This window comes from Pseudonaja textilis, chromosome 3, assembly GCF_049901715.1.
Source record: "Pseudonaja textilis isolate UNSWEBS1 chromosome 3, rPseTex1.2, whole genome shotgun sequence".
NCBI classification, from domain to species: Eukaryota; Metazoa; Chordata; class Lepidosauria; order Squamata; family Elapidae; genus Pseudonaja; species Pseudonaja textilis.
The window spans coordinates 82,351,459-82,375,508 of NC_141992.1; the positions used below are offsets into that span (position 1 = coordinate 82,351,459).

Below are 24,050 nucleotides of genomic sequence, written 5' to 3' on the forward strand. Positions count from 1 at the left end.
GCCGAAGGAGAAAGAGGGAGGAGCCCCGACACCTGTAAGCAAGATGGCGGGGGCTCCCGTCGAGGTGGCATCTCTACTTCGGCCAGGGCGATGCGCCTACTTCGTGGAGCGGAAGAAGCGCTTTTGCAAGATGGTCCCGGCCCAGGGCAGGCACTTCTGTGGCGAGCACAGCGCTGAAGAGGTAGTAGGGGGAGAGCTAGGCAAGCCCGCTGGACCGAACGAGCCGTTTCGTTTGTAAACATAAGGCTCCGCTGCGTTTCGTTTCGAGGAGCTTCCAGTTTTTTTTTTCTGACACAGGCAGAGGGAGGAAGGAAAGAAGCTCACTCAGGTCGTCGGTATTTTATATATGTAGAATGTACACGCGTGCACACACACAGGCAAACACGCACGCACACAACCACGCTTTGCGGGAAAATGTCATTAGGTTTTCTGGTTCATCCCGTTTTATCTCATACTACCCATCCTGGTGTCAAAGTTCCGTTTGCATCTAGTATTGGAAATTGTGATGGTTGTGAATCTGATTACAAATAGTCCTCTGCTTACGACCACCCTCGAGCCCCAAATTTAGGTTGCTGAGTGAGAAAATTTGTTAAGTGAGTCTTCTTGCCCCATTTTATGACTTTTCTTGCCGCATTTATTAAGTGACTCACTGCAGTTAAATTAGTAACACAGGTTGTTAAGTGAATCCGGCTTCCCCATTGACTTTGCTGGTCAGAAGAAGGTTGCAAAAGGTCATCAAATCAAATCAAACATTTAATTGTCCATGCACAACATGTGTACAATGAAATTGAAATTGAAAATTGAACCAGATGACCCTAGGACACTGCAACTATCATAAAAATATAAACCAGTTGTTGAGCATCAGAATATAAATCACGTGACCGTGGGGATGCTGCAACAGACATAATTGTGAAAAATGGTCATAAGTCACTTTTTTCAATACCGTTGTAACTTCAGTCACTTAACAATTACTAAATGAACTGTTGTAAGTCGAGGACTATCTGTACATATTAGGGCAAATTATGCAGGGTTGGGGGAAGCTGGCTTAGTTTCCCTAGCATGCATAGGGAAAATGTTGCCATCAAACTAGAAAATGAGTACAAGTAGAAATGGGCAGTGGAAGAATACAAACAGCTTTTTAAAAAAACACAAAGTAGGTTTTTCTTTCATACCGCCCTTGGATATAAGGCACCTTTTGAGGCAACGTTTTGTTGATTCCAATGTAAATCATTATATTTGGGTTTTTTTTTCCTATTCCATTATGTTACATCTATGTCATTTGGGACTCACTTTTATTTGGGGGGGAGGGGTGTGTGGAGCTGAAAAAGGGTATGATTTTAAGATTTAGTAAATTGTTTTTTTTTTAACTAGGAAGAACATAAAAGGAAAAGAATCCCTTGTCCTTTGGATCCAAAACAGTAAGCAAGAATAGTTTGTGTGATATTTTTGTAAAAAGAACAATGAATAGCATTGCTAGTTTGTTTATTTTTAATTTTAGCACTGTATATGAAGACCAGCTACAAAAACATTTGAAAAAGTGTAATTCAAGAGAGAAGCCAAAGCCTGTAAGTGTCACTGAAACTACTTGAAGTAAAATTAAGGCGGACTTTCTAGAGGTATACTAGCTGAACTGCCTTGTGCAGTGATACTTCATTCGATTAATATCCTGATGAAAGTAAGGATTATTCTAGATGGAAGCATCAGAGAACCACCAATAAATATATTACAGTGTTTGTACTGTAGGGCTTTATTGTATCAGTGTTCTACTTTCTCATACTTAACTGATTTCAGAGATAAGAAAGACTGGAAAGTTTGCGAAGAAACATGAGAAGGTTGCATTATAGAAGGCAGTTTATCTGAATCCTGTATAGAATTCTGTGAATTTAGCCAGACAATTGCATAATGGAAACATAATCTGGAAGCACCTAGAATCTGTGTGCGTCGTAAATGGGTCTTGGATATTATAGCAGAGCAAAAATTGTTTATACAGGCTTTAGGCTGCCCTACAGCCAAGAATGTCAAAGTATAAGGCAAATCTTTTCAATAGGTAGCAGTGAAAGTAACTTTCTAAGATTTTACAAGGATGTAGTTGAAAGACAAGGGAAATAAGAAAGAAAGTAGAAAATATTTTTGACTAAACATTTTGTTTAGTCAAAACTTATATAAAGGTTATATAAAATTGCATTCATAAGTTTATTACATGTCTTACTGTTCTAATAAAAAATCAGTTCTTGGTTCATCTATCTGTTACACTTGTCTAAATATTACTAAATATTTAGGATTGTTTTCATCCTGTAGGTACAATCAAATTTCAGTTTTGTTTTTTCTTAAACTGTTTAATTAATTATTAATGTGTGTAAATACTGGAAAAGAGAGCTATAATTAGTCTTAACATTTTTTCCATATTTCATTTAGGTCTACTTTGCTAAAGATATTAATGCAGGACTGAAAAATGAAACAGAACTGTCTGAAGAACAGGTGAACAAATGCCTTAGATATATTTTGAATTGCTATAAGAGAAACTCTGCTTTTTAAAAATCTAAATAATTATTTTTATTTGCTCATTTATTTATAAAATGTATATGCTGCCTATCTCTATAGCTGCTTGATATTGTGATTAAAGCGTTGGCCTAGAAACCGGGAGACTGAGTTCTAGTCCTCCCTTAGGCATGAAAACTGGCTGGGCCATTCTCTTAGCTCAACCCACTCACAGAATTGTGCAAAAATTTGACGCAGGAATATTAGGTATGTTTATTGCATTGGTGGGACCAGTAAGATGTGGAGACAGAGAGACAAATGGGATTAAAATATAATAATATATTTAGTGAGAATAAGAAAAATGCTGCTTTATAGAAGTTTCAGAGATAACAAATACTATACCATTGGCCATTGTTTGTTGCAGAATTATAGTAGCACAATTTGGTCTTGGCAATTAAATGTATCTAATGCTATTTGAGCAGCAGGAAGAAAAATCTTGGTGATGGAATGGACAGAGGCATTTATTTTGCTGTGACGTCCAAGTGTTCTTCCCCATAGTGGCTTATCAAGCACCGGCAGAAAAGTACCGTATATACTTGAGTATAAGTTGACCCGAATATAAGCCGAGGCACCTAATTTTACCACAAAAAACTGGGAAAACTTATTGACTCGAGTATAAGCCTAGGGTGGGAAATGCAGCAGCTACTGGTAAATTTCAAAAATAAAAATAGATACCTCTATGAAAAATAGATACTTCTATGAAATATAACTAAAAAGGCATGTTGCTTTCATTAGTGTCAAGATGGCATGAATTAACATGGCATACTCAATTGCAAGTTAACTTCATTCACTCTTGGCACTAAAAAATGCCAATATCTAATTAAAACTTTCACTAGGACAGTTGAGAATAAGTTTGATGTTCACAATTTCCTCTTTAAAAGAGACCAGTAAATAGGGAACAAGATGATGAAGAAAAAGAAGTGTGTTTTTTCACACTTTTCACATAGGAACACTTGGCATCATAGGAACAGGCTTATTCTCAGTCCAAAGGTTTGTTTCTGATTTCTTCCCTGATTTAAGGGAAATTTGGGAAACGATCTCACTATCATGAAAGGTTTAATTGATTCACTAACCCAAAAGAAGAAGATGATGATAATGACAGTGGGAGGCAGGAGTCACCCTCTCCCTTGCAAGAAAAAGCAAGAGCCGTTCTTATGATCTCTCTCTCTCTCTCCGGAATACAGTCAAGCCCTTTCCAGCACGCGTGATCCGCCGCCGCCGCTTTGCACCTTGCAAATGCAAAATCCCAGGGTTTTTGCATTTGCAAGGTGCAAAGCAGCGGGGGTGGATCGCGTGTGCTGGAAAGGGCTTGACTGTATTCCGGGAGAGAGAGAGAGAGAGAGATCATAAGAACGGCTCTTGCTTTTTTCTTGCAGGGGAGAGAGTGACTCCTGCCTCCAACTGTCATTATCATCATCTTCTTTGGGTTAGTGAATCAATTAATTTGGGAACGATCTCATTATCATGAAAGTCAGTGTTCTCTGCCTGTGGGGCGTTTGGAAGAAAATGCCCCGGCATATTCACGGACGTGTAAGGGGAATCAGAAATCCCCACGTTCAACACCTAGCACGGCAGAAGAGAAAATGCAGCTGTGAGCAAATACTGGGAAAACCTGATTGATCAGAAGGAAGGAGGCAAAAGAGGGAGGGGTGGTGGTGGACGGAGGTCCCACTGGTATTTGTGAAACACTCAGTCAGCAGCGCTTAAAGTCAATGTCCTCGCTCCCACCCACCCACCCACTCAAAGCCACAAAGTCCCCCAATCGTGCAGCCCAGAATCACCCTCCCCTCAGGGGGCAGCAACGACGCCCGGCGTTTCCCGAAACAAGAAGCTCGCCGTGCAATGAAAGCGCCCTGGCTCTAGGCTCGTGGGCTCAGAAAACAACGCGAGCTGAGGTGGCTTTGGCTCTGCTTGGCTTCGTTTCCTCAGCCCCAGCTGCTTTCAGTCCACTCGGGAGGAGGTGGTGGTGGCGGCTCGCGTTGTTTTCGGAGCTCGCGAGCCTAGAGCCAGGGCGCTTTCATTGCACAGCGGAGCTTCTTGTCTTGGGAAACGCCAGGCGTCGTTGCTGCCCCCTGAGGGGAGGGTGATTCTGGGCTGCGCAATTGGGGGACTTCGTGGCTTTGGGTGGGTGGGTGGGTGGGAGCAAGGACGGACGGAGTCCACGAAGTGGGGCTTGCCTGCTCTTGCTGGCTGCCTCTGCTTCCTTAGGGGCGGGGAAGGGGGCTCATCTGGACCAAGGGTGAGTCTCCCCCTCAGTTTCCCCTGAAGGATATTCTGTCGCTTTTGCCTTCTCCCTACGCCTTCCCTCTGTTAAAATCCCCCCCACACACACACACACACTTATTTTCGGGTGGATAGATTTCGTGTCTGAGCATTCTCACATGACGGTGGGTCTTCCCCCCCCCCTAAAAACAGTTAAAAAAAGAAAAAGCAATATATCCTCATGCAAGAACTTTTCTGCTTCCGATTACCCCCATGCTTACAAGTTGCAAAGGAAACACAGAAGCAGGAAAGCGGCTGCCCAGCTCTGGAGCTCCACACCATTTTTTTTTTCAGAGGGTAATCTCACTCGAGTATAAGCCGAGGGGTTTTTTTTTCAGCACAAAAAATGTGCTGAAAAACTCAGCTTATACTCGAGTATATACGGTATGCTAGGTTTAAAAAATGCTGACTGCACTGTACTTATTTTCTGTATAGATGCATATAGTATTTGAATACAAATGTTGTTTAGCATGCTAAATATTCAGAATTCAAACATGATATCAAGAGTTCTAAAAAAAGAGAACACTATGTGGGATACAAACATCCGTCCCCCAATAACTTGAAGGCTTGATATGATTACCCTTATTGGCACTGAGTGATTAAAAACAAAACAAAAAGATTTTCCATTCCTGTGATTTGTATTGTATTCTGGCCCTTCACCTAAATATATTTTCTAGTCAAGGTGAATTGGATATTGTTTAGATCAGAATAGAGGTATTACGTTTTTTCGCTCTTATTTTTGCTTTGTATAGATGGGTTTCTATAAACAAAGTAAGAAATATTCTGTGTCCATTCCATCAGGCACCAATTTCTGCACTTTCTAAACAAGAACTAGATAACTTAATTAGGAAGCTTAAAAAAGCAAGTAACAGTAAGTATTTTATTTTTATGTGGATAATTACACAATGTAAATGATGAAATAATTTAAAATAACTGCTTTGTAATTTTACGGTTTTTGATGTGTATGAGAATTACATTGTAATGTTGTTTACACTTAAAATATTTGCAGAGTTGGATATTAGTTTTCTCATACAATAGCAACAACGAACATTTGAGAGAAAAATTACATTGTTAATTCAATTCAAACTCAAATACGAAATTCTACATTCTGTTCTCAGCTATAAATTATGAACTTAAGGACCAAATTCTTTCTCATCAAGCCTTACAAGAAGCCTTAAATGATCCCCAAAATGGAGATGCAGCTTTTAAACATTTGAAGCAACAGGTACCTGTCTTGTAAATAATAATATATTTGGTAAAAAAAATTCTTCTAAATAAATTGCTTGCTGGTCAGTGAACAACTTATTGTTCCCTTTAAAACACTGATGATTTTATACATAGTTTTTATTCTCAGTTTAATCCACAACCCTAGATTTTCCTAAAATTTCATAAGAATATTGAGGGATCTGATTTGTTATGTATACTGTAACATCATTCAGAGGGGTTTTTTTGTTCTAGGTTTTGCATAACGGAAATTAATTTTTGTAGTAAATATTAAAAATAAATGTTAGCATGAAAGAATTAGTTTTCTAGATCTACTGAAAATAATATAATCTGCATTTAGAATAATAAGTCATGCAAACTCTAAGGAAGATAGCATGGGACTAAATCACAATGGCCATGCATATTGAAAGAATTACAAAAAAAATAAAAATCTGTTGCTGATTTTAGAATTCATTAATGCTTAATTCAAATAGTACAACGAATAACTTTGCTGGTTCATAAATAAACTTAATGTCTATAGGCTTCTATATTAGGTAACATGAAAAGATTGCATTTGCTTGGACCAGGGAACTGTTTTGTGGAATTTGGAGCCGGGCGGGGAAAACTGTCCCACTGGTTGGATATAGCTTTACAGGATGTCCAAGATGTTCATTTTCTTCTTGTTGAAAGGGCATCTACCAGGTTCAAGGTAAGGCAATTATTGCCATAATTAAAATTAACATTTTAATAATGCCATATGTCCAAAAAATGTTTTTTTTAAGGTTTAAAATTATTGGATTTGGAATCTTACCAGCGCTAAACATTTTTGTCTGGATTGTAAAATACAACCAATGTATATACACCCAATATGTCATAATAATTTGTAGTTTTGACCCTGCAGGTGGATGGCAAACACAATAAACGTTACTTTGAGAGGCTTCAAGTTGATATCCAGCATTTATGTTTAAGTAAGTTGCTTAAAGGTCTCTCTATGAACTCTCTGAAAAACAATGCAAATGATCATGGTTGTTGTTCTTTTAAAAAAAATAATGCAGGTAGTATTCACTGTAGTTATGATAGAAATGCAGTTGCTACAGAGTTGGTTTTGAATGCCAAGATTATTCTTGCTCAAATACAAGGTCTGTTGGATAATGTTAAAAATAAAAGCATTATGGTATCTCAATAGCCCCACCCTCCAATTTTTCCTGCATTTTTCTTCCCTCTGTTCCCAGCTGCCAGTTATGTCCTAGAATGGCCCCCAGCTCCTCCAATCTTCTAAGTGCTGTTTTGTTCCCTCTCTCTTCTTAGTGACCGCTGTCATGGTTTCTTCTGGTTTCTTTCTGTTTTCTCTTCTCTAAACCCCTTCTACTTAGGATAACTGCACTATTAGTTGTTATTGTATAGGCTTTCTGTATTCTGCTAGAAGAGCACTTGTGGAAAGCAGAATGCTGAATAACACACACACACACACACACACACACACACACACACACAGAGTAGAGTAGAGTAATTACATTACTTTTAATATTGCTTCCCTTCTGTGACTGTTATTACAACAAGCCGATCAAAACAAATCCATATTAGTATTAATATTAGCCTGTAATTAACCTTTAAATTAAATCTGTGTTTTCCTTTGGTAGTTTATTACATATTAATGTAGCAGCATGCCTTAATTTAAGTCCCCCAAATGTTTTGACTTACATGTCCCAGCAGTACTAACAAGAATAATGTTTAATTTATGGAATACAAACTAAAGAACCCTTTTCCAACAGTGACCACAATATAATTGACTTTTGTCTCAACATACGCCCACACAAAAATCATCACAATGATGTAATCCCCAATTGTAACTTCAAGAAAGGCAACTATGATCTTATAGACAAGGATCTCTCATCCCTTGATTGGCAATCTATTCACTGGATGCAATACTGTTGAAGATCATTACAACATATTTTTACTTGACGTCAAAAGAGTCATCAAACTATATGTACCAACAACTCCCAAAACAAAACAAAAAAACAGATTACTCATATCAATAAGGAAACTGATCACGTTGCCAACTTCAAAAGCCGATACAAAAATTTATGCCACCAGATAAAGACTGAATGCACCAATTATCACATTAAACAAGAGGAAAACCTTCTACGCAGCAATTCCACCCGCGCTTTTTACAATTTTGTAAACAACAAACTAAAAGACTCAAGGTCCATCCCACCCCGGAAAGGACCTAATGGTAAAGACTACAAGGACGACACCATTAAAGCCAACCTCTTTAACACATGCTTTGGCTCAGTATTTGTAAACAGCAATGGATCATGCCCAGTATTTCCTAGCCGAACCACAGAAAACTACAATGATCTAATACATATCGATCTTACAGAAGACAATATTGAAAAAGCAGTACGCTATCTAAAACCATCTCTATCTATTGGGCCAGACGGAATATGTGCCTACTTCTTTAAAAAGCTATCCACTGCCATAGCCGAACCTCTAAGCATAATCTTTGAAAAATCTTTCAGGACCAGCTCCTTGCCTAACCTATGGTCACAAGCCATGGTCATCCCCATCTTCAAAAAGGGAGACCCCAGCCTAGTTGAAAATTACAGACCAATCTCCTTATGTTGCGTCACCTGTAAAGTCATGGATTCAATTATTAACCAATCCATTATCCTCCACTTAGAGACAAACAACCTAGTCTCCAATAAACAATTTTGTTTCAGAAAAAAACTATCATGTAATCTGCAACTCTTACACTGCAAAAACATATGGACTACACAACTCGATCAGGGCAAATCAATAGACGCAATCTACATAGACGTCTGTAAAGCCTTTGATTCAGTGGTACATGACAAACTACTCCTAAAACTAAAATCTTATGGTATCTCTGGACACCTGCATAACTGGATAGAAGTGTTCCTGTCAAACAGACAACAAAAGGTCAAAATTGGGAGCATCCTATCAAATTCTGTACCTGTCAATAGTGGTGACCCCCAAGGCAGTGTTCTAGGGCCAACTCTCTTCATACTCTACATAAATGACCTCTGTGATCATATTAAGAGCAACTGCGTTCTCTTCGCTGATGATGTAAAGCTCTTCAATACCACAGACAATACTGCTACCCTTCAAAAAGACCTTGACTATGTATCAGAACGTTCAAACAAATGGCAACTTCAAATCTCAACAAATAAATGCTCTGTCTTACATATTGGCAAAAAAAAATCAGAAAATAAAATACAAGCTAAATAGTCAAACCTTGTTGATGATCCAAACTCTGTCAAGGATCTTGGAGTACTCATCTCTAATGATCTAAGTGCTAGAGCCCACTGTAACCACATAGCCAAAAAGGCATTAAGAGTTGTTAACCTAATCCTACGTAGTTTTTTCTCTGGTAATATCACACTACTAACTAGAGCATACAAAACATTTGCTAGATCAATACTTGAATACTGCTCATCAGTCTGGAACCCACATCACATATCTGATATTAGCACAGTTGAGAAAGTCCAGAAATATTTCACAAGAAGAGTTCTCCACTCCTCTACTCGTTGTAGAATACCTTATGCCACCAGACTTGAAATTGTAGACCTAGAAAACCTTGAATTATGCCATCTTCGGTTCTGATCTAAGTATGGTATATAAAATCATACATTGCAATGACTTACCTGTCAATGAATACTTTAGCTTCAACCATAACAACACAAGAGCACACAATAGATACAAACTCAAGGTTAACCGCGCCAAACTTGATTGCAGGAAATACGACTTCAGCAACAGAGTGGTCAATGTCTGGGATACTCTACCTGACGCTGTGGTTTCCTCCCCAAACCCCAAAAACTTTAACCTTAGACTGTCTAATACTGACCTCATCCCTTTCCTAAGAGGTCTGCAGGGGGCGTGCATAAGCACACCAACGGGCCTACCGTCCCTGTCCTATTGATTCTTTCATTTTTCTTATATGTACCCATTTCATGTATTCATAACTATGTATATACTTATACCTATTATCTTGTAAGCGATTGACAAATCAAAATAAATAAAAATAAAGAAAGACAGACGTTCAGGGATCATGAGAATTATTGGGCAAGAATTAAGTTGAGGAAAGATGAAGTGTATTGTTCACAAGGATGATAGCAGAATGTCATAATTCTGTTTGGATTTCTTTTTGGACAGGTAAAGTTCCTCTTCTCATGGAAAAGAATCTATCTCTAATAGGAATTGGAAAACATCTGTGTGGTGCTGCAACAGGTAAAATTGTGTAGCTTGCCCATGTATTGAAAATAATGTAATAGTCATTTAAAAGATAATGAAGAAAGCTTGTCAACAAGTTTTATTCATATCCACATATTTGTTAACATACATTGATTACCGTTGACATTTGTTCAAGGCTTATTGAAGTCAATAAATATGCTTATTTAAACAGTAATACCAAAGAGCTAGCTTAAAATGAGTGCTTCATAATACATTTGTGGCAAAAGTTAAAAAAAATCCTTGATAATATGGTCCAATTATAAGTTATATAGAATTTTCAGTTACATTAATGTGTGTATGTGTGTGTGCTGACGCTGCATGCAGCAATTAAATATAAAAATAATCTTTATTCCCAGATCTTGCTCTGAGATGCTTAGTTGACACCTATGTGAATTCACGTGCTGAAGAAAAGGAAGGGCCAGTCACTAAACGCATCAAGACTGATTGTCCTGGCCAAAAACATAGCAAGTGTGCAGCTGAAAACTGGAGCCCTATAGCTGGAATTGTTATTGCACTTTGTTGTCATCACAGATGTGAGTGGAGGCATTATGTTGGCCAAGATTTCTTTACAAGAGTAGGACTTGGCCCCGTAGAATTTAATTTTTTCAAAAGAATGACCAGCTGGGCTACCTGTGGCATGAGAGAAAGAAGAACAGAGACCAGCAGAAGTGGCATACAAAATAAAGGACAAAGAAACGTAGATGAACATGATCAGGATAATATAAATACTGACTGCAGTTTGGATAGTCTTCAAGGGTACGTGGTCACTTTGAGTACAATTGTCAGCCCCACTGCATAGACCAGATTAGGAAATCAACTGCACAGGAAGTCTAAAACTATTTTTATTGAGATTCACTATAATAATACAATCTTGCAAGTCTGATTGTACTGTACCTCTTCCTTCCAATATTCCCATGAATTAGGATAGCATCTGCCTGAGCCACTTCCAAATGTTATCTCATTATTCTGGACATAAAAAATGTCTTTGCTTCTTTTGCCCAAGTGACTGTTCTTGCATACTTCCAGAAAGGTGATCGTCCTTATGCTCTAACAACAATAGGTTTTGGAAAAAATATGTTGTCTTTAAATATTTTCACTGCCAAAATATATTTTTTCATTTATGCAGTTAGTCCTTGATTTAAATTTGAGGGGGAAAACCAAGTTTGCAATGAATTGCTTGAAATAAGAGTGTCCAAAAGTTAGTAACTTTAGTTTCTAAAGTTTTTTCCCCTTTTTTTGTTCTAGGCTGCTGACCGTGGATGAACGAAAACAGATAGGGCACCTTTGCAAACTGTTGATTGATCATGGTCGGATCGAGTACTTACAGCGGAGAGGATATGAAGCTGAGTTGCAACGCTATACAGACTCAAGTGTGTCATTAGAAAATGTTCTTCTGACAGCTGTTCCATCTCAGTCTTCATTATCTTCCATAATTACTTAAAAGCTTCAAAAGGTCTTTCAGGAGTTTCACTGCTTCCAGGATTTTTGCAAGTTTGTAACATCCAGGATTATGTTTAACAAACTAGGGATAGTTTACAGCGTCCTTTAAACCAGGAAAAAAAAATACTAGTAAGTAGGCAGCTCAAAGTATTTGTTACAACAGATCTGCATTACAGTTTCTTATGTGCTCCAAAAAATTGTAATACCAAATCAGCTTGGTGTTATTTTTGGTCTTCAGTCAGTGGTATCAGCAGCACCTGAAATATCACTTTCCATATTTTCTGAAAGAAAAACGTAATGTTTGCCAAGAAATGTACATTTTTCAGAAATATACCAGCTTTTTAAAAGTTTTTCTAGTATATCTATGTGAAGTTTTCAGAAGTATTTTAATCTATATTTTTTACAAAATATTAAGTTATCTATCTAAACTGACCTATGAACCCACTGTGGGCCAGCATGGTATTTTTCACAGTACTTAATGGTTATGCACCAGCAAGTGAAATTTCCTCTTTTCCTGTGCTCTTTTTGCAATGTCCACTCTGCCCCTGCAGTTCTCTTTTTTTTTTTTGAACAAATTTTATTAATTTTTAAAGACATACAAAACATAGAACATAAGAACATAAAACCCCTTTTCTGAAAGTTATTTGTAAATTTTGACAAAACAAATAAAACATTTTGTGCAGTTCTCTTGAAGAGAGGTTTTTCTCTAGTTCCATAGCACAAAAGGATTAATCTCTCTAGGATTCTGTGATCTCATATAAACCAAGATGTTTCAAGGATCTGTTCATTGGACCACTGCAGCATGGTTCATATAATATTAAAATCATGCATTTTAGTGCTAAAAAGAGCAGTATTAGGGCTCTGCTTCATGTATCGGAATTATTTAATATTCAGGGTAGGATTGGATTCATTTAATATTTTGGATCTCAACTTTTAAACACTATAAAATGCCACAATGTCAAGGAAATTCTAGTATCACAAATTTTTCCTTTAACAATTAAATATATTGTAGGCCACATTTGTCTGATTCAAAATTTTTAAAAGAGATAATGTTTGGTTGTTATTGTTTACTATGAAGCTATCTATTTTGACTTCATGCTTTCTATCCTCAAGGCCACTATTGCTTGTCTAACAGACCATCATTAAAAGCTGGTTTAATGTTATGTGCAAACTCTGCTTTTGAAAAATAGGGCACTCACCTCACTGAGTCTGTATTTATTTTTAACCATAAATAAATGGTACCTTCACCGTTGAGTGACTTTTGAATATATAAATGCATGAATTGAATTCCATAGAGTTCTTGTTCTTCCTCTTCTTCGGGATTCTCGCAAGGAGGAAGTGTAACTTGCAGCTTCAGTGGATTATCTCTGAAGTTGACAAATCTATTAGATATGATATAATGGAGTTAATGAACTGGTATTCCTTAAACTAGAAACACTCTTTCAAACTTAATTTGATTTTAGGTAAAAATATTGGTAATACAACTGCTATGAAGCCTCAGTGAAGGCAGTGTTAATATATTGTGTTCTTTGGAATCTAAGTTTCATTTCACATGGAATAATGAATAATGGTTTAATGTTAATAAGTCTGTATTTAACTAAGAAATATGAGAATCTGATTTAGTGTTGACTTTTAAACTTCACTGGAATTTTTAAAAAAGCTCTCATTTTAAATTAAAATTTAGATAAAAATTGTATGGTAGAGGTGTAGACTCCAGATTGTCACAGCTTGTTTTAACAAAACTTAAAGATAACCATAGTGTATCAAATTCAGATGAGATTTTAAACTGTGAATACACTAAACAAAACCATCTGATCATTATTTTCACATTAACTACAATTCTGTACCATATGAAATTGGAACCATTGTATCTTTAGCCCAAACATCAGTTAGGTATAGTAGTTAAGGCATCAGGCTAGAAACAGGAGACCATGAGTTCCTATCCTGCTTTAAAGACAAAGCCAACTTGTTAACCTTGGGCCAGTCACTTTCTCTTAGGAGGCAATCACAAACCACTTCTGAAAAACCATGCCAAGAAAAGCACAAGATAATTTAGAACGTCATATGCTATTACAGTTCTATATTTCCTTCATCTCTCCACTATTCTCTAATACAGGGGTCACCAACCTTTTGGACCTCAGGGACCACCAAACCCATACTTTTAAATCCCGAGGACCACTAATATGATTTTTTTTAAAAGCTAATATATTTAATATTAAAAAATATGTTAAATATACATTTAATACGTGTGTGTGTGTGTGTGTGTGTGTGTGGTATTCAGCTTTGCTCGGGTATTTTCCCACGTCATTATAGTTGTGCTTTTAAAGTTGTAGCAACGTTTCGGCAGAATCTCATCTGCCATCATCAGGCTTCTGTATTCTGTAATACAGAAGCCTGATGATGGCAGATGAGATTCTGCCGAAACGTTGCTACAACTTTAAAAGCACAACTATAATGACGTGAGAAAATACCCTAGCAAAGCTGAATAACTAACATACATACATACATACATACATACATACGCACTTATTTAATTTAACAAAAACATAAATGCTTAATGATTACAAAATAAAACGTTCTGGGCTGGAAGCCTCCCCCCACCTGCACCTTCCAAAGAGATGGAAGAATGGAGCTGAGGAGTCTCGGGGCAACTGCCACTGGGAGAAACAGAGGCAGAAAGGGGGCTTTGCTCTCTTTGGGGGAGCGGCACCCCTTGGTGCCACTCCAGGGGCTTTTCTGCCTACAGAAGGACTGCTACTCTCAGTGATTAATTGAGGGGAGGAAAGGGAGAAAAAGTGGGAGCTCCTTTCAGATTCCGGGTGGAGGATTGAGAGAACTCAGATCTGCAACCGAGGAAAAGCTGGTGGGTGGGCTCTTCCAGCCTCACCTGGAGACAGGCAAAGAAAGGTGTCCCTGGGGACACTTCACTTGCTTTAGCCAATCTGCTGCGTTCTAGGAGTTCTTTGAAATCACCAAACACTCCCACTCGCAGTTATTGTGCCTCCTGGCTCTTCGAGGGACCCAGAGTCAGGTCTCTTGAGATGCACGTGCCAATCAGCTCCCACTCACAGTGGGCGGCGGCAACAATAGTCCCCTCCCCCGGCGCCCACTGTTAGCTCTCCTCATTAGTTCTCTAGTTTTGAATTGCTCCTGCCAGTCTCTCTGCTTCCCCACGCCCATGTGCAGGCAGGCAAGGAAAGGGAGACGGAGTCTCCGCTTTTCCAGCCCTTGCTGCCTCTTCCAACATCGAAGTCTCAGAGATGCAGGCAAATCCGCTGCCGTGGTAGCGTCCGAGTTGCCTTAGCATGCTCAGTTTGTTAAGAATCGCCCTACCCAGAGAAGGAGGTGCTGGGGGAGGAGGAGGCAGTAGTGGAGAAGCAAGCAACTCAGGGCGCTACCGCTGCGGCGGCTTTGCCTGCATCTCTGAGGCTTTGATGTTGGGAGAGGCAGTGAGGGTTGAAAAAGCAGAGAGTTGCATATGGCTCTGTCTCCCTTTCCTTGCCTGCCTGCATGTGGGCACGGGGGAGGGGAAAACAGAGGGGCGGGAGCAATTCAAAACTAGAGAACTAATGGGGAGACCTAACAGTGGGTTCCAGGGGAGGGGACTGTTGTTGCTGCCACCCACTGTGTGGGAGCTGGTTGGCGCGTGCATCTCAGGGACCTGATTCTGGGGTCCCTCAAAGAGCCGGGAGGCACAAGAACTGCGGGGCCCAGATTAATTGCTTTCGGAGGCCATTTCTTCTGCAGCCCACAAAAATTTTCCATGGCTCACCAGTGGGCCGCGGCCCACTGGTTAGCAACCGCTGCTCTAATAGATGCTGAGAAATCTGTACATGTCATTGCTTCCTAGGACAGTACAGTATGTCTGTTCTCAGATATTGTGAAGTGAATGGAGGCGAGATTAATGATGCATTCAGCATGGCACAGTTACTGTTACGAGTGACGAACCTGACAGTATTGTTTTGAAAAGAGGACTAAAAATATCAGCGGTGGATAACAAAGCTAGTTACATTTATCTAGAGCACTTAATCTTTCAACTGTAGCAAAGAAGTTTTTTTCCCCCTTACCTTAGGTTTAGCATGTCATTCAGGCAAACAGGAATATCTTGTAATTTGTTGCTGGTGAGAACAAGGGTGGTCATATTCTTAAGATTAGAAATGGATTCAGGCAAGCAGGTTATTTCATTCCTTTGGAGCCACAAAGTATGTAAGTTTTCTGCTCTGTAAAGTCAAACAGGTCTATTAATTAGTCAGAAAAACAACTGAAGATTTTATATATATTAGTTTGTCTTACTGTGGAGATTTCTCATTTTGGCAGTAAACCTGGAGTGCAAAAGTAAAATGTGATAACCTTAAGGAATTTGGAGTCTTAAAAGTCCTACTCCCTGCCAGAGAATCATACTTTCCTGCTTGCTGTTTTTGTTGGGCGGAGTTGACACTACTTTATAACTGTTCCAACTCAGTAAAAAATATTAGTACATCTGTAAATTTCCATGGGAAAAAAATATGAACAGAAGTTTTCAGCAAAATAATTGTCATTTATCTGCTCATCCTTCTCTAAATGCATTTTTTTTATTTTGAACAGCAATGACCCAAATATTAAAATTGTAAATGCCATCAGATAAAGATCTGAACCTAGAATGACTGGTTTTAAATTGAGCACTATCTAAATTTTGGTAACCGGTATATTTTTCAACCATAATTTCCTTATCTGTGAAACAAATAACTATTTACTTGGAAGATATTTTTTTTTGGATACCAAATGCTCAAAACTATGACATAAATTAAAATACTATGGAAATTATTTGAATCAGTCAATTTCCATGGTAATTTCTGTGTTTACTTGAAATTGGTTTAAAGAATGGGATCCACATGGTATACATTTCAGTTTATCTGCTTAAATAGATCTTGCCTGAATTATATTGTATTTGTTTCATTAGGTAAGTAACAACCCTAACCTTTTGTTTTTGTCAATGAAATTAAAACTGCAAGATCTTTGATAATTAAATCACAATGACATGAAATACATCTCTTATCATTGCATTTACTTGTCAATATTGCCAGGGATTTCTTTCAGCCTGTTGCTCGCCATATCTAGCCACTCCAAGTTGGGCATATCTAGGATAACTGGTGGGAAAGTAGTGAATCGGTTCATGCTCAGGTCTAGGTGAGAAAGCTTCTTCAAATTGCTCAGCTAAAAAAAGAAATAAAGAATCTTAGCAATGATTCATTTTGATGACCCACATTTCATCAAATGATATCAGCTTCAGGTATAATGGAACAGTGGGAAATTCTGCATTCTGGCAAAATGTCTGTCATGCTTTGTTCAGGGATCGAGAGGGAAGTGAACAAGGAAAAAAAATAAAGGTTTTTAAATCAGTCTGGGTGAAGAGATTCAAAACACCAGCAGGACCATTAAATTTAATTTATTGTATAAAACTGCAGTGAAGCTCTTAATTTGAGTTCACAGGTGATGTAATTTATCAGCACTGACATCACTTATTGTGTGGCTATACATGCAGCTGCTTTAAGTTACAAGGAAGAAAAATCACCATTGGATGCCTCCATGTCAGTGATATATTTTGCATGACTGATGGGGCAAACTAGTATGTTCACATAAGGGAGCAAAAAGAAAGAAAAAATGTCCATTAGCTAGTCATTTATTATTGTAATTTATTACAACTCATTTTAAACATTTAAACCACATCTTGTTATTATGAACATAGAGAGGAAGACTATGGTATTTCCTAACCTGATGGGGAAGGTCACAGATGTCTCTATTTACTGCCAGTTCCAATCTTTCTAAGCCAACGCAGTTGCCTAATTCTTTAGGAACCAACTTAATTTTATTATAACTGAGGATCAACTCCTGAAGATTTGACAATTGACCTATAGGAGTAAGACAGATTAAAGAAGCAAGCTGGTTTAAATTAGAGGGAAACAAAAAACATCCAGAATATTAATGTTAAAGAGAAAGCTTCTACAGATTTTTAAGACTCATTTTAGAAATCTAACATTACTTCAACCACTCATAGAAATGTCAGATTGCCAAAGAACCAATATTAGAAACCAATTTCACTTCCTGGTTACATAATTATTGATCCAGCCAATGACAAATATTCAATAATCTGCATAATTTTCTTCAGCTACCTATCCCATCAGAAGTTTTCATTTTCTCAACTCTGGTATCCTTTAAATAAGTCTTAAAGATTTGCTCTTCCTCCATTCTTGGATGGGGCTTGTCTTCACTGGATGTTTTGCATAATTAGGTTTTGTTCTTTTGGTTTCCGTTATTTTTAACCTTCTTAAAAAATTTTTTTTTATTGTAAGCCACTCTAAGTTGATGAAATTGGGTGGCTCTATAAATTTCATATAATAAATAACTCAATTGGTATCCTTCAGATGCATCTGAGTTAGAATACAGAATTTTCAAACTCAGGCCAAGAGATAACATATTCTGTAAGCTGTAGTTTCAATACTAATAAGATTACTTAGGACAGAGGTCTCCAAGCTTTGCGGCTTTGCGACCTGGCTGGGTGGTGGGAAGAGAGGAACCGGGCATCTGCCAGGCTGGCGCATGCGTATGTACACAGTTGAGCTGTGTGTGGGTGTGCATGAGTGCCGGGTCTCCCTCACACAAGACCTATGAGTGCACGGACGTGCATCGACCTGCCATTTGCATATCCCAGTTCGAATAGGCCAGTAGTGGGCTTCCCTGGGGATGAGGACCCCTGACTTAGGACACTAAAGAAATCAGGCTAGAACAGAATAAAACTCAGGAAAAAAAAATTATTCCTTTGTTCCAGAAGCAGCTGCTTCCTTCAGAAGGTCGCCAAATGTCAGAAATCTTTATCTCACGCTGAACAAACCCACCAATTCATCCCAATGTGTCTTCTTTAAAGCATCTCAACACAACACACTTCTCAAAAGATAAAATTGAAAGTCAACTGAGGACAAGGGAAGTGAAAAACAACAGGAAATTCTGCTCAATAAAAATGGACCAGAAAGTAGTGCTGTGCTAGCAGCCCCCATGCTCCAGAACACGTTCCTAGGAAGGTACTTTTCACCACAATTTTCTTAACATTTCAAAAGACTGTGAGGCAATTCTGTTTTAACATCCCTTTGAGGTTTAATAATCATGGCAACATGTATATTGTTATATACTTTTATGTGTGTCGTTTATTCAGACTAGTAGTCTTTTGTTCTCCTTTGTTGACTCATTGATATGCATCACCTAGAGAACAGTGATCCAGCTATGCAGATATTGCTGATAAATAATCTTGTCAATATCTGATGAAAGTGGACTGTTACAAAAAGTACATATTAAATTAAATTTATAATATTTATAATGTTTCAAGACTCGCTGTTTTACTGTTGCATTAATTTTATTAGATAATCATCGGAATCTTCTGGAATAGAGTAAAAATATATCTTAATGCTATAAAACATAATATATGTTTTGAAGGAACAAAAAAATCAAAGAGTAAGTTAAACAGAACAGAGTAGTGCTCTCAATTTCTTTCAAGCTTGAGCTGTTTATCAAGAAGGAATTTTTCAAAATGTTTTCAAAATACAACTTTTTAAAATTAAGTACTTCCATAATTTTAAGGAACTTTCTAATTCAGAACCCAACCCGAAGAGGCAATCACAAGAAGGAAGGTTGACATGAAACTCACCGATCTCCCTAGGAATTTCTGCAATGGAATTTCGAGACAGATCTAGGACAATGAGATTTTGAAAGCGACCAATGTAGTAAGGGATTTTGATCAAATTAGTTCTGTGAAGTTGCCACTCCTGCAGGTAATTCAGTTTCAGTAAGCAAGAAGGTAAAGTCTAAATTTGAATGAGAAAAAATAAAAAGGGATGGAGTCTCTAAGTATACCAGATCAACAATACTACAGGCAGTCCACAATTATGACAATTGGGACCAGAATTCCTGTTGCTAAGTGGGATGATTATTAAATGAGTTCCCCCCAATTTTACAACCATTTTGCCATGGTTGTTAAGTGACTCATAACAGTTAAGTGAATCATATGGTTGTTAGACCAGAATTCCCCAACCTTTATCGGTTGGCAGCCCAGGGCAGGGGGGAGGGTGGAAAGGGGGTGGTTTTGTGGGAGGGGCAGATGTGTGTGCATGCGTGAGCATGCATTGCTCACATGAGGGAATGTAAGTTAGGCCATGAGCACTTGCACAAATGAAGCCGTGAATGCCCACGACGCCCATGTAATTGGGGCCCAAGTGCCATGTGACTGAGGCCCTGAGTTCCTGCAACACTCGCGCAAGTGGGGCTATGAACTCCTGCATGAGTTAGGTTGAGTGCTCACACGAGTGAGGCCACAAGCACTCACGAAGCACGAGTGGGGCCCCAAGTGCCTGCACAAAGGATGGCCTGAGCGCCTACTTGGACAAGCAAGCCCCTGCAATGCTCGTGTGACTGGGGCTGTGCATGTGTGCACACACACTTGCACTAGCCAGCCACTCACGTGGCCCAGTTGTGAATAGGTTGCAGACCAGTAGTGGGCCACGACTCACAGATTGGGTACCCCTTGTTAGACATATCTGATTTTTTTTTCCATTGCCTTTGTTTATTGGAAGCTGGCTGGGAAGGTTGCAAATGGTGATCATATGACCCAGGACACTGCAGCCATTGTAAATACATGCCAGCTGCTAAGCTGAATTTTGATCACATGAACCTGGGGAATGCTGTGACAGCCTGAAGTGTGAGGACCAGTTAAAAATTACTTTTTTCAGTGCCATTGGAAATTCAAACAGTCAATAAAAAGTATGTTTGTAAGTTAAGGACAAACTGTATATTAAAAGGTTGCAATAATCAGTTTTAGAAACTAAAGACACTGACACAAAGTAAAGTGTACCTAACCTGGGGTGTAAAAATACAGATAGTCTCTTATAAAAAAAAACCAACACTAACACAATGCTGCCATAGAGTGATTATTATACACTGAGTTATATCCAACTCAGGCTTTAAAAAAAACATATTTAAGAAACACAACCAAGCAAAAAGAGAGATAAAAAATAAAGGAACAGAAAAGAAATTTATTAAATAATTAGGAATTTTCAAAGTAACACTGGATTAGTATTGCATATAAAGATGATCTTACATCAGTTTAGCTGTTTAAAACCATTGCCAAAATCAAATCCTTAATACAGCTAGATCTTGATTTATGCAGTTAATGAATCCCATGAAATGGCACATTATTTGAATTTGCACTATTTGCACTGGTGTTTCTATGGAAAATATGGCAATTAGTTCTCCCTTGACAGAAATGGGCAATGAACAATTTCAAACATAAATTATTATATATATGTTAATAAATGTTTACAGTAAAGAATAGAAAAAATATATCTACAATTCAAATGTATTAACAAAGTTATAGTGGCTATAGAAAATACCTAAAAACCATTTTTTTGAATATTATTCCTAAAAGTAATCTTACATTGATTAAAATATTATCTCTCAACCTCCTAGTAGATGTTTGCAAACAACAAAAAGGTAATGCTACTTTGCCCTTTTTAAAATTTCCGATGCATGTTTTATAATAATTTGCACTGTAGATTTAGGCATTCCAATATCTTGTCCTATTTTAATGTTGCTATGACATTTATATAGCTCAAGTACATCAAATTTTTGCTTTAACAAGCCTCTTTTTTTTTTTTTTTTGAACTTGTTCTGTTTTCCTTTGATAGAATATTTTTTTCCATTTTACACATACAAAGATGAACATTTCTGCATATATTAGCCTTAGTTGCTCACAATCTAGATTCTCATGGACTGACTTTTGGGTGCCATTATACCCAACCTGATATCAATTTACAATTCACACTAAATCAACTATTGCATTGTTTGAATTCGCATTAATCACACCCTAGCTATTCTTAGCAAAAGTGATGCATTTTTTTCCACATGTTTTCAAGGGCTCACGTCCAAAACAAATGGCTCTTGTAGTTCTCCGGGAAATGGGGAGCACCTGAACATTAAACTGGTTTAAAAAAACACTGAAGCAAAGTGAAGAATGAAAAATAATCTCTTAGTAGTTTTCGAACAAATACCTGCCATTCTTCCTGCTCAATCCTTAAAACAGCCCTTCCACCTTCATTGATTACTTTGCCTTTCAGCTTGGCCAGACTGGCCCTCTCTTCCCAAATAATTGTCAATCTAGAAGTAAAAGTTGTAAAGCTTTAAAGATGCATTTTCCTTATTGCTACAACTTCCATCATGCCTTAAAACATTTGGAGTCCGGAATTGATCAGGCAGCACAATCAACAATTGTGCCATCAAACAGTGAAGTAGTTCGTATCACTGTTTCTCAGACACCCAAAAGCTCCTAAATCACCATGCTGCACTGCATTTCCTACTGAAATGTGTATCATCTTGGGACTGGCTAGCCTTGACATAGAGAGACTTTAGTAGCAGAATAGTGGAATGTGTTACTATTACTACTCGCAGAACAGAGTGGCAGTATTTTGGAACATTTAAAGAAATCTACTACCTCTATTTGCTGTTTTTCTTTTATTTCTTTTTCCAAAAACTATTTTTAATTTTAATTGTGTGAATACAACACAATACATCCAACTTATCCTTGTTATACATATATACATTTTACTTCATCCTTATTAATAATTACTAATTAATCATTTGCTGTTTTTCACTCTTGGAGAACTCCCAAAAATCACAGGGAGATCCCAGTTGAAATGTGAGCATACTTCTCCTTCAAAGGATCCCTAATATTGAGTACCTACCTCCCTGCAGCCTTCTGACTGAATTCTTTTTGTTTCCGAAGCTCTTCAGTAATTTTCTGGATTCTGACTTCCCACAAGTCTTTAATAGCCACAAATGAGCCAACACAAACAGTTGTTTCAGTCATAGTGCTTCCGCATTCAAACTCAGCACCCACTTTTCACTTTTTGGCATGGTATCCAGAAGTGTCGTGAGCAAAAGAGGAAATCCGCATTAGATGGACAATTGCCTTCAATTTCTGGATTTTTAATTAACATCCAGGAGAAACATCTATAGGAAGGACAAACCATTAATACACCATTAACATCAGAGCCTATTCTTAGAGTCTTGCATGCAGACCTCTTGTTGTCTGCCAGAAGCTTTTGGACAAAGCCTGACTGTGCAAAATCATGGCAATCGGGAACCACCAGCCATTTGAAAAGCAGCTCCCAATTTTAGCTGCAAAGCAACAACAAACTCCTTGCCAATTCACTACCCCCTCCAGGAGTGAATTAAATGATTTTATCAACCACTTACTTGAAACCGCAGGTGGTTTTCCATGTCCCAGAGAGTTCAGTACAGTAAGAATTTTGTCATGAATCTTGATCGCTTTGTTAAAGTCATTAAACTCTTCCTGTCAGTTATAACAGAGCAAAATGTCACGGCAGCTAGATTCTAATTTTAACCCATGACATTGGCAGAAACAAGTTCAAGTAGTTAGCAACCTTCACAAAGAGTGACTGCAGCCATAAAATAAAGTTCTGCCTGAGGGAAAAAATGCAATAGATCTAGATTCTAGACAAACTGTTAAAGAATAGACATCATATTGACAGAGATTATTAAAGACAAGACCAGAGTGTCCCTCTGTTCTAACAGAGGCTTGTGAAACCTGGACCATCAGGAAGGCTGAATGAAGCAAAATTAAAGCTTTCTTGGAGATCATGAAATTCTCTGTTTTCTTCAGATGCTGGAGAAAACTACAAAGAGGTTTTGGTCCACAAGAACAAATGACTGAAAACTAGATGAAGTGAAGCAGGCTAGTCATTGGTAGCATCAAGAACTGAACTACATTTTATATATTTTGGACTTGTGTGAAGAAATGAATCACCAGAAAAGGCTCTGATAGTGGAGAAACTGAAGACATGTGAAGGAACCCAGAGAACACAAGGTGGCTCAGTACCATTACTGATTGCATAAGCGTGACTTACAAATCAAAGAAACTATTACTGACAATCCTGGCAAAATGATCCATTGGTCCAGCAACCATCTGGAAATACTTCAATCCCCCACCACAAATCTTTTCTTTAAAACTTCCCCTCAGCCCAAACAACGTATTGCAGCTGGTAAAAATTACTAAGATTATTGTAAATCAGGCCACAGCACTGTAAAACAGTAAATACTAAGGATCCATTCCTGAGATTTTGGGTAAGCTCCAATTCAAGAAGGAATGATTTTTTTTATAACTTCCAAAGATTTTACGGTTTTTAATAGGAGCCTAAAGTTCAAAGGAAAATTGAAAGGTAAGGACTTGTTTGCCAATGATGCTTTCTCATGAGGACAATGAGGGAAACTGTAACTGGTTACATGGATGTGTGCATTTAGAACAGGTGTCCACAAATTCT

The 24,050-nt window shown here is 37.9% G+C and overlaps 2 protein-coding genes across 7 annotated transcripts; one reads left to right on the forward strand and one right to left on the reverse strand.

Moving 5' to 3' along the window:
• Positions 1–6: 6 nt before the first annotated feature.
• TRMT13 (tRNA methyltransferase 13) lies at positions 7–12,949 on the forward strand. Of its 4 annotated transcripts, none has more exons than XM_087930249.1 (11): positions 7–328; positions 1,372–1,418; positions 1,499–1,565; positions 2,416–2,478; positions 5,553–5,671; positions 5,919–6,025; positions 6,545–6,712; positions 6,905–6,971; positions 10,174–10,248; positions 10,608–11,007; positions 11,497–12,949. In XM_087930249.1, the coding sequence occupies exons 4-11, from the start codon at positions 2,453–2,455 to the stop codon at positions 11,690–11,692; spliced, it is 1,158 nt and encodes a 385-aa protein (XP_087786375.1). In that variant the 5' UTR covers positions 7–328; positions 1,372–1,418; positions 1,499–1,565; positions 2,416–2,452; the 3' UTR covers positions 11,693–12,949. The 4 variants fall into 4 exon arrangements, with proteins under 4 accessions (XP_087786375.1, XP_026556181.1, XP_026556179.2 ...); XM_026700396.2 differs by having other exon boundaries at positions 7–181; XM_026700394.2 differs by having other exon boundaries at positions 7–181; positions 5,602–5,671.
• On the reverse strand, positions 11,085–23,517 carry LRRC39 (leucine rich repeat containing 39). Of its 3 annotated transcripts, XM_026700398.2 has the most exons (10): positions 22,966–23,092; positions 22,452–22,719; positions 21,762–21,867; positions 19,367–19,523; positions 17,443–17,579; positions 16,739–16,884; positions 15,759–15,911; positions 12,934–13,073; positions 11,898–11,972; positions 11,085–11,794 (listed from the first exon to the last, which is right to left on the reverse strand). In XM_026700398.2, the coding sequence occupies exons 2-9, from the start codon at positions 22,574–22,576 to the stop codon at positions 11,926–11,928; spliced, it is 1,011 nt and encodes a 336-aa protein (XP_026556183.1). In that variant the 5' UTR covers positions 22,577–22,719; positions 22,966–23,092; the 3' UTR covers positions 11,085–11,794; positions 11,898–11,925. The 3 variants fall into 3 exon arrangements, with proteins under 3 accessions (XP_026556183.1, XP_087786382.1, XP_087786381.1); XM_087930256.1 differs by having other exon boundaries at positions 11,085–11,972; positions 22,966–23,517; XM_087930255.1 differs by lacking the exon at positions 11,085–11,794 and having other exon boundaries at positions 11,905–11,972; positions 12,891–13,073.
• Positions 23,518–24,050: the final 533 nt, after the last annotated feature.

Bases quoted from the DNA above. Each gene is read 5' to 3' on its own strand.
- LRRC39 (XM_087930255.1), bottom strand. From the start codon at position 22,576: ATGACTGAAACAACTGTTTGTGTTGGCTCATTTGTGGCTATTAAAGAC. The intron at 17,580-19,366 runs GTGAGTTTCATG...TTACTCCTATAG, and splicing joins AGAAATTCCTAGGGAGATCG to GTCAATTGTCAAATCTTCAG. The intron at 15,912-16,738 runs GTAAATGCAATG...TTGACTTTACAG, and splicing joins ATCCCTGGCAATATTGACAA to AGCAGAAAACTTACATACTT.
- TRMT13 (XM_026700394.2), top strand. From the start codon at position 44: ATGGCGGGGGCTCCCGTCGAGGTGGCATCTCTACTTCGGCCAGGGCGA. The intron at 182-1,371 runs GTAGTAGGGGGA...TTTTTTAACTAG, and splicing joins GCGAGCACAGCGCTGAAGAG to GAAGAACATAAAAGGAAAAG. The intron at 11,008-11,496 runs GTACGTGGTCAC...TTTTTGTTCTAG, and splicing joins AGTTTGGATAGTCTTCAAGG to GCTGCTGACCGTGGATGAAC.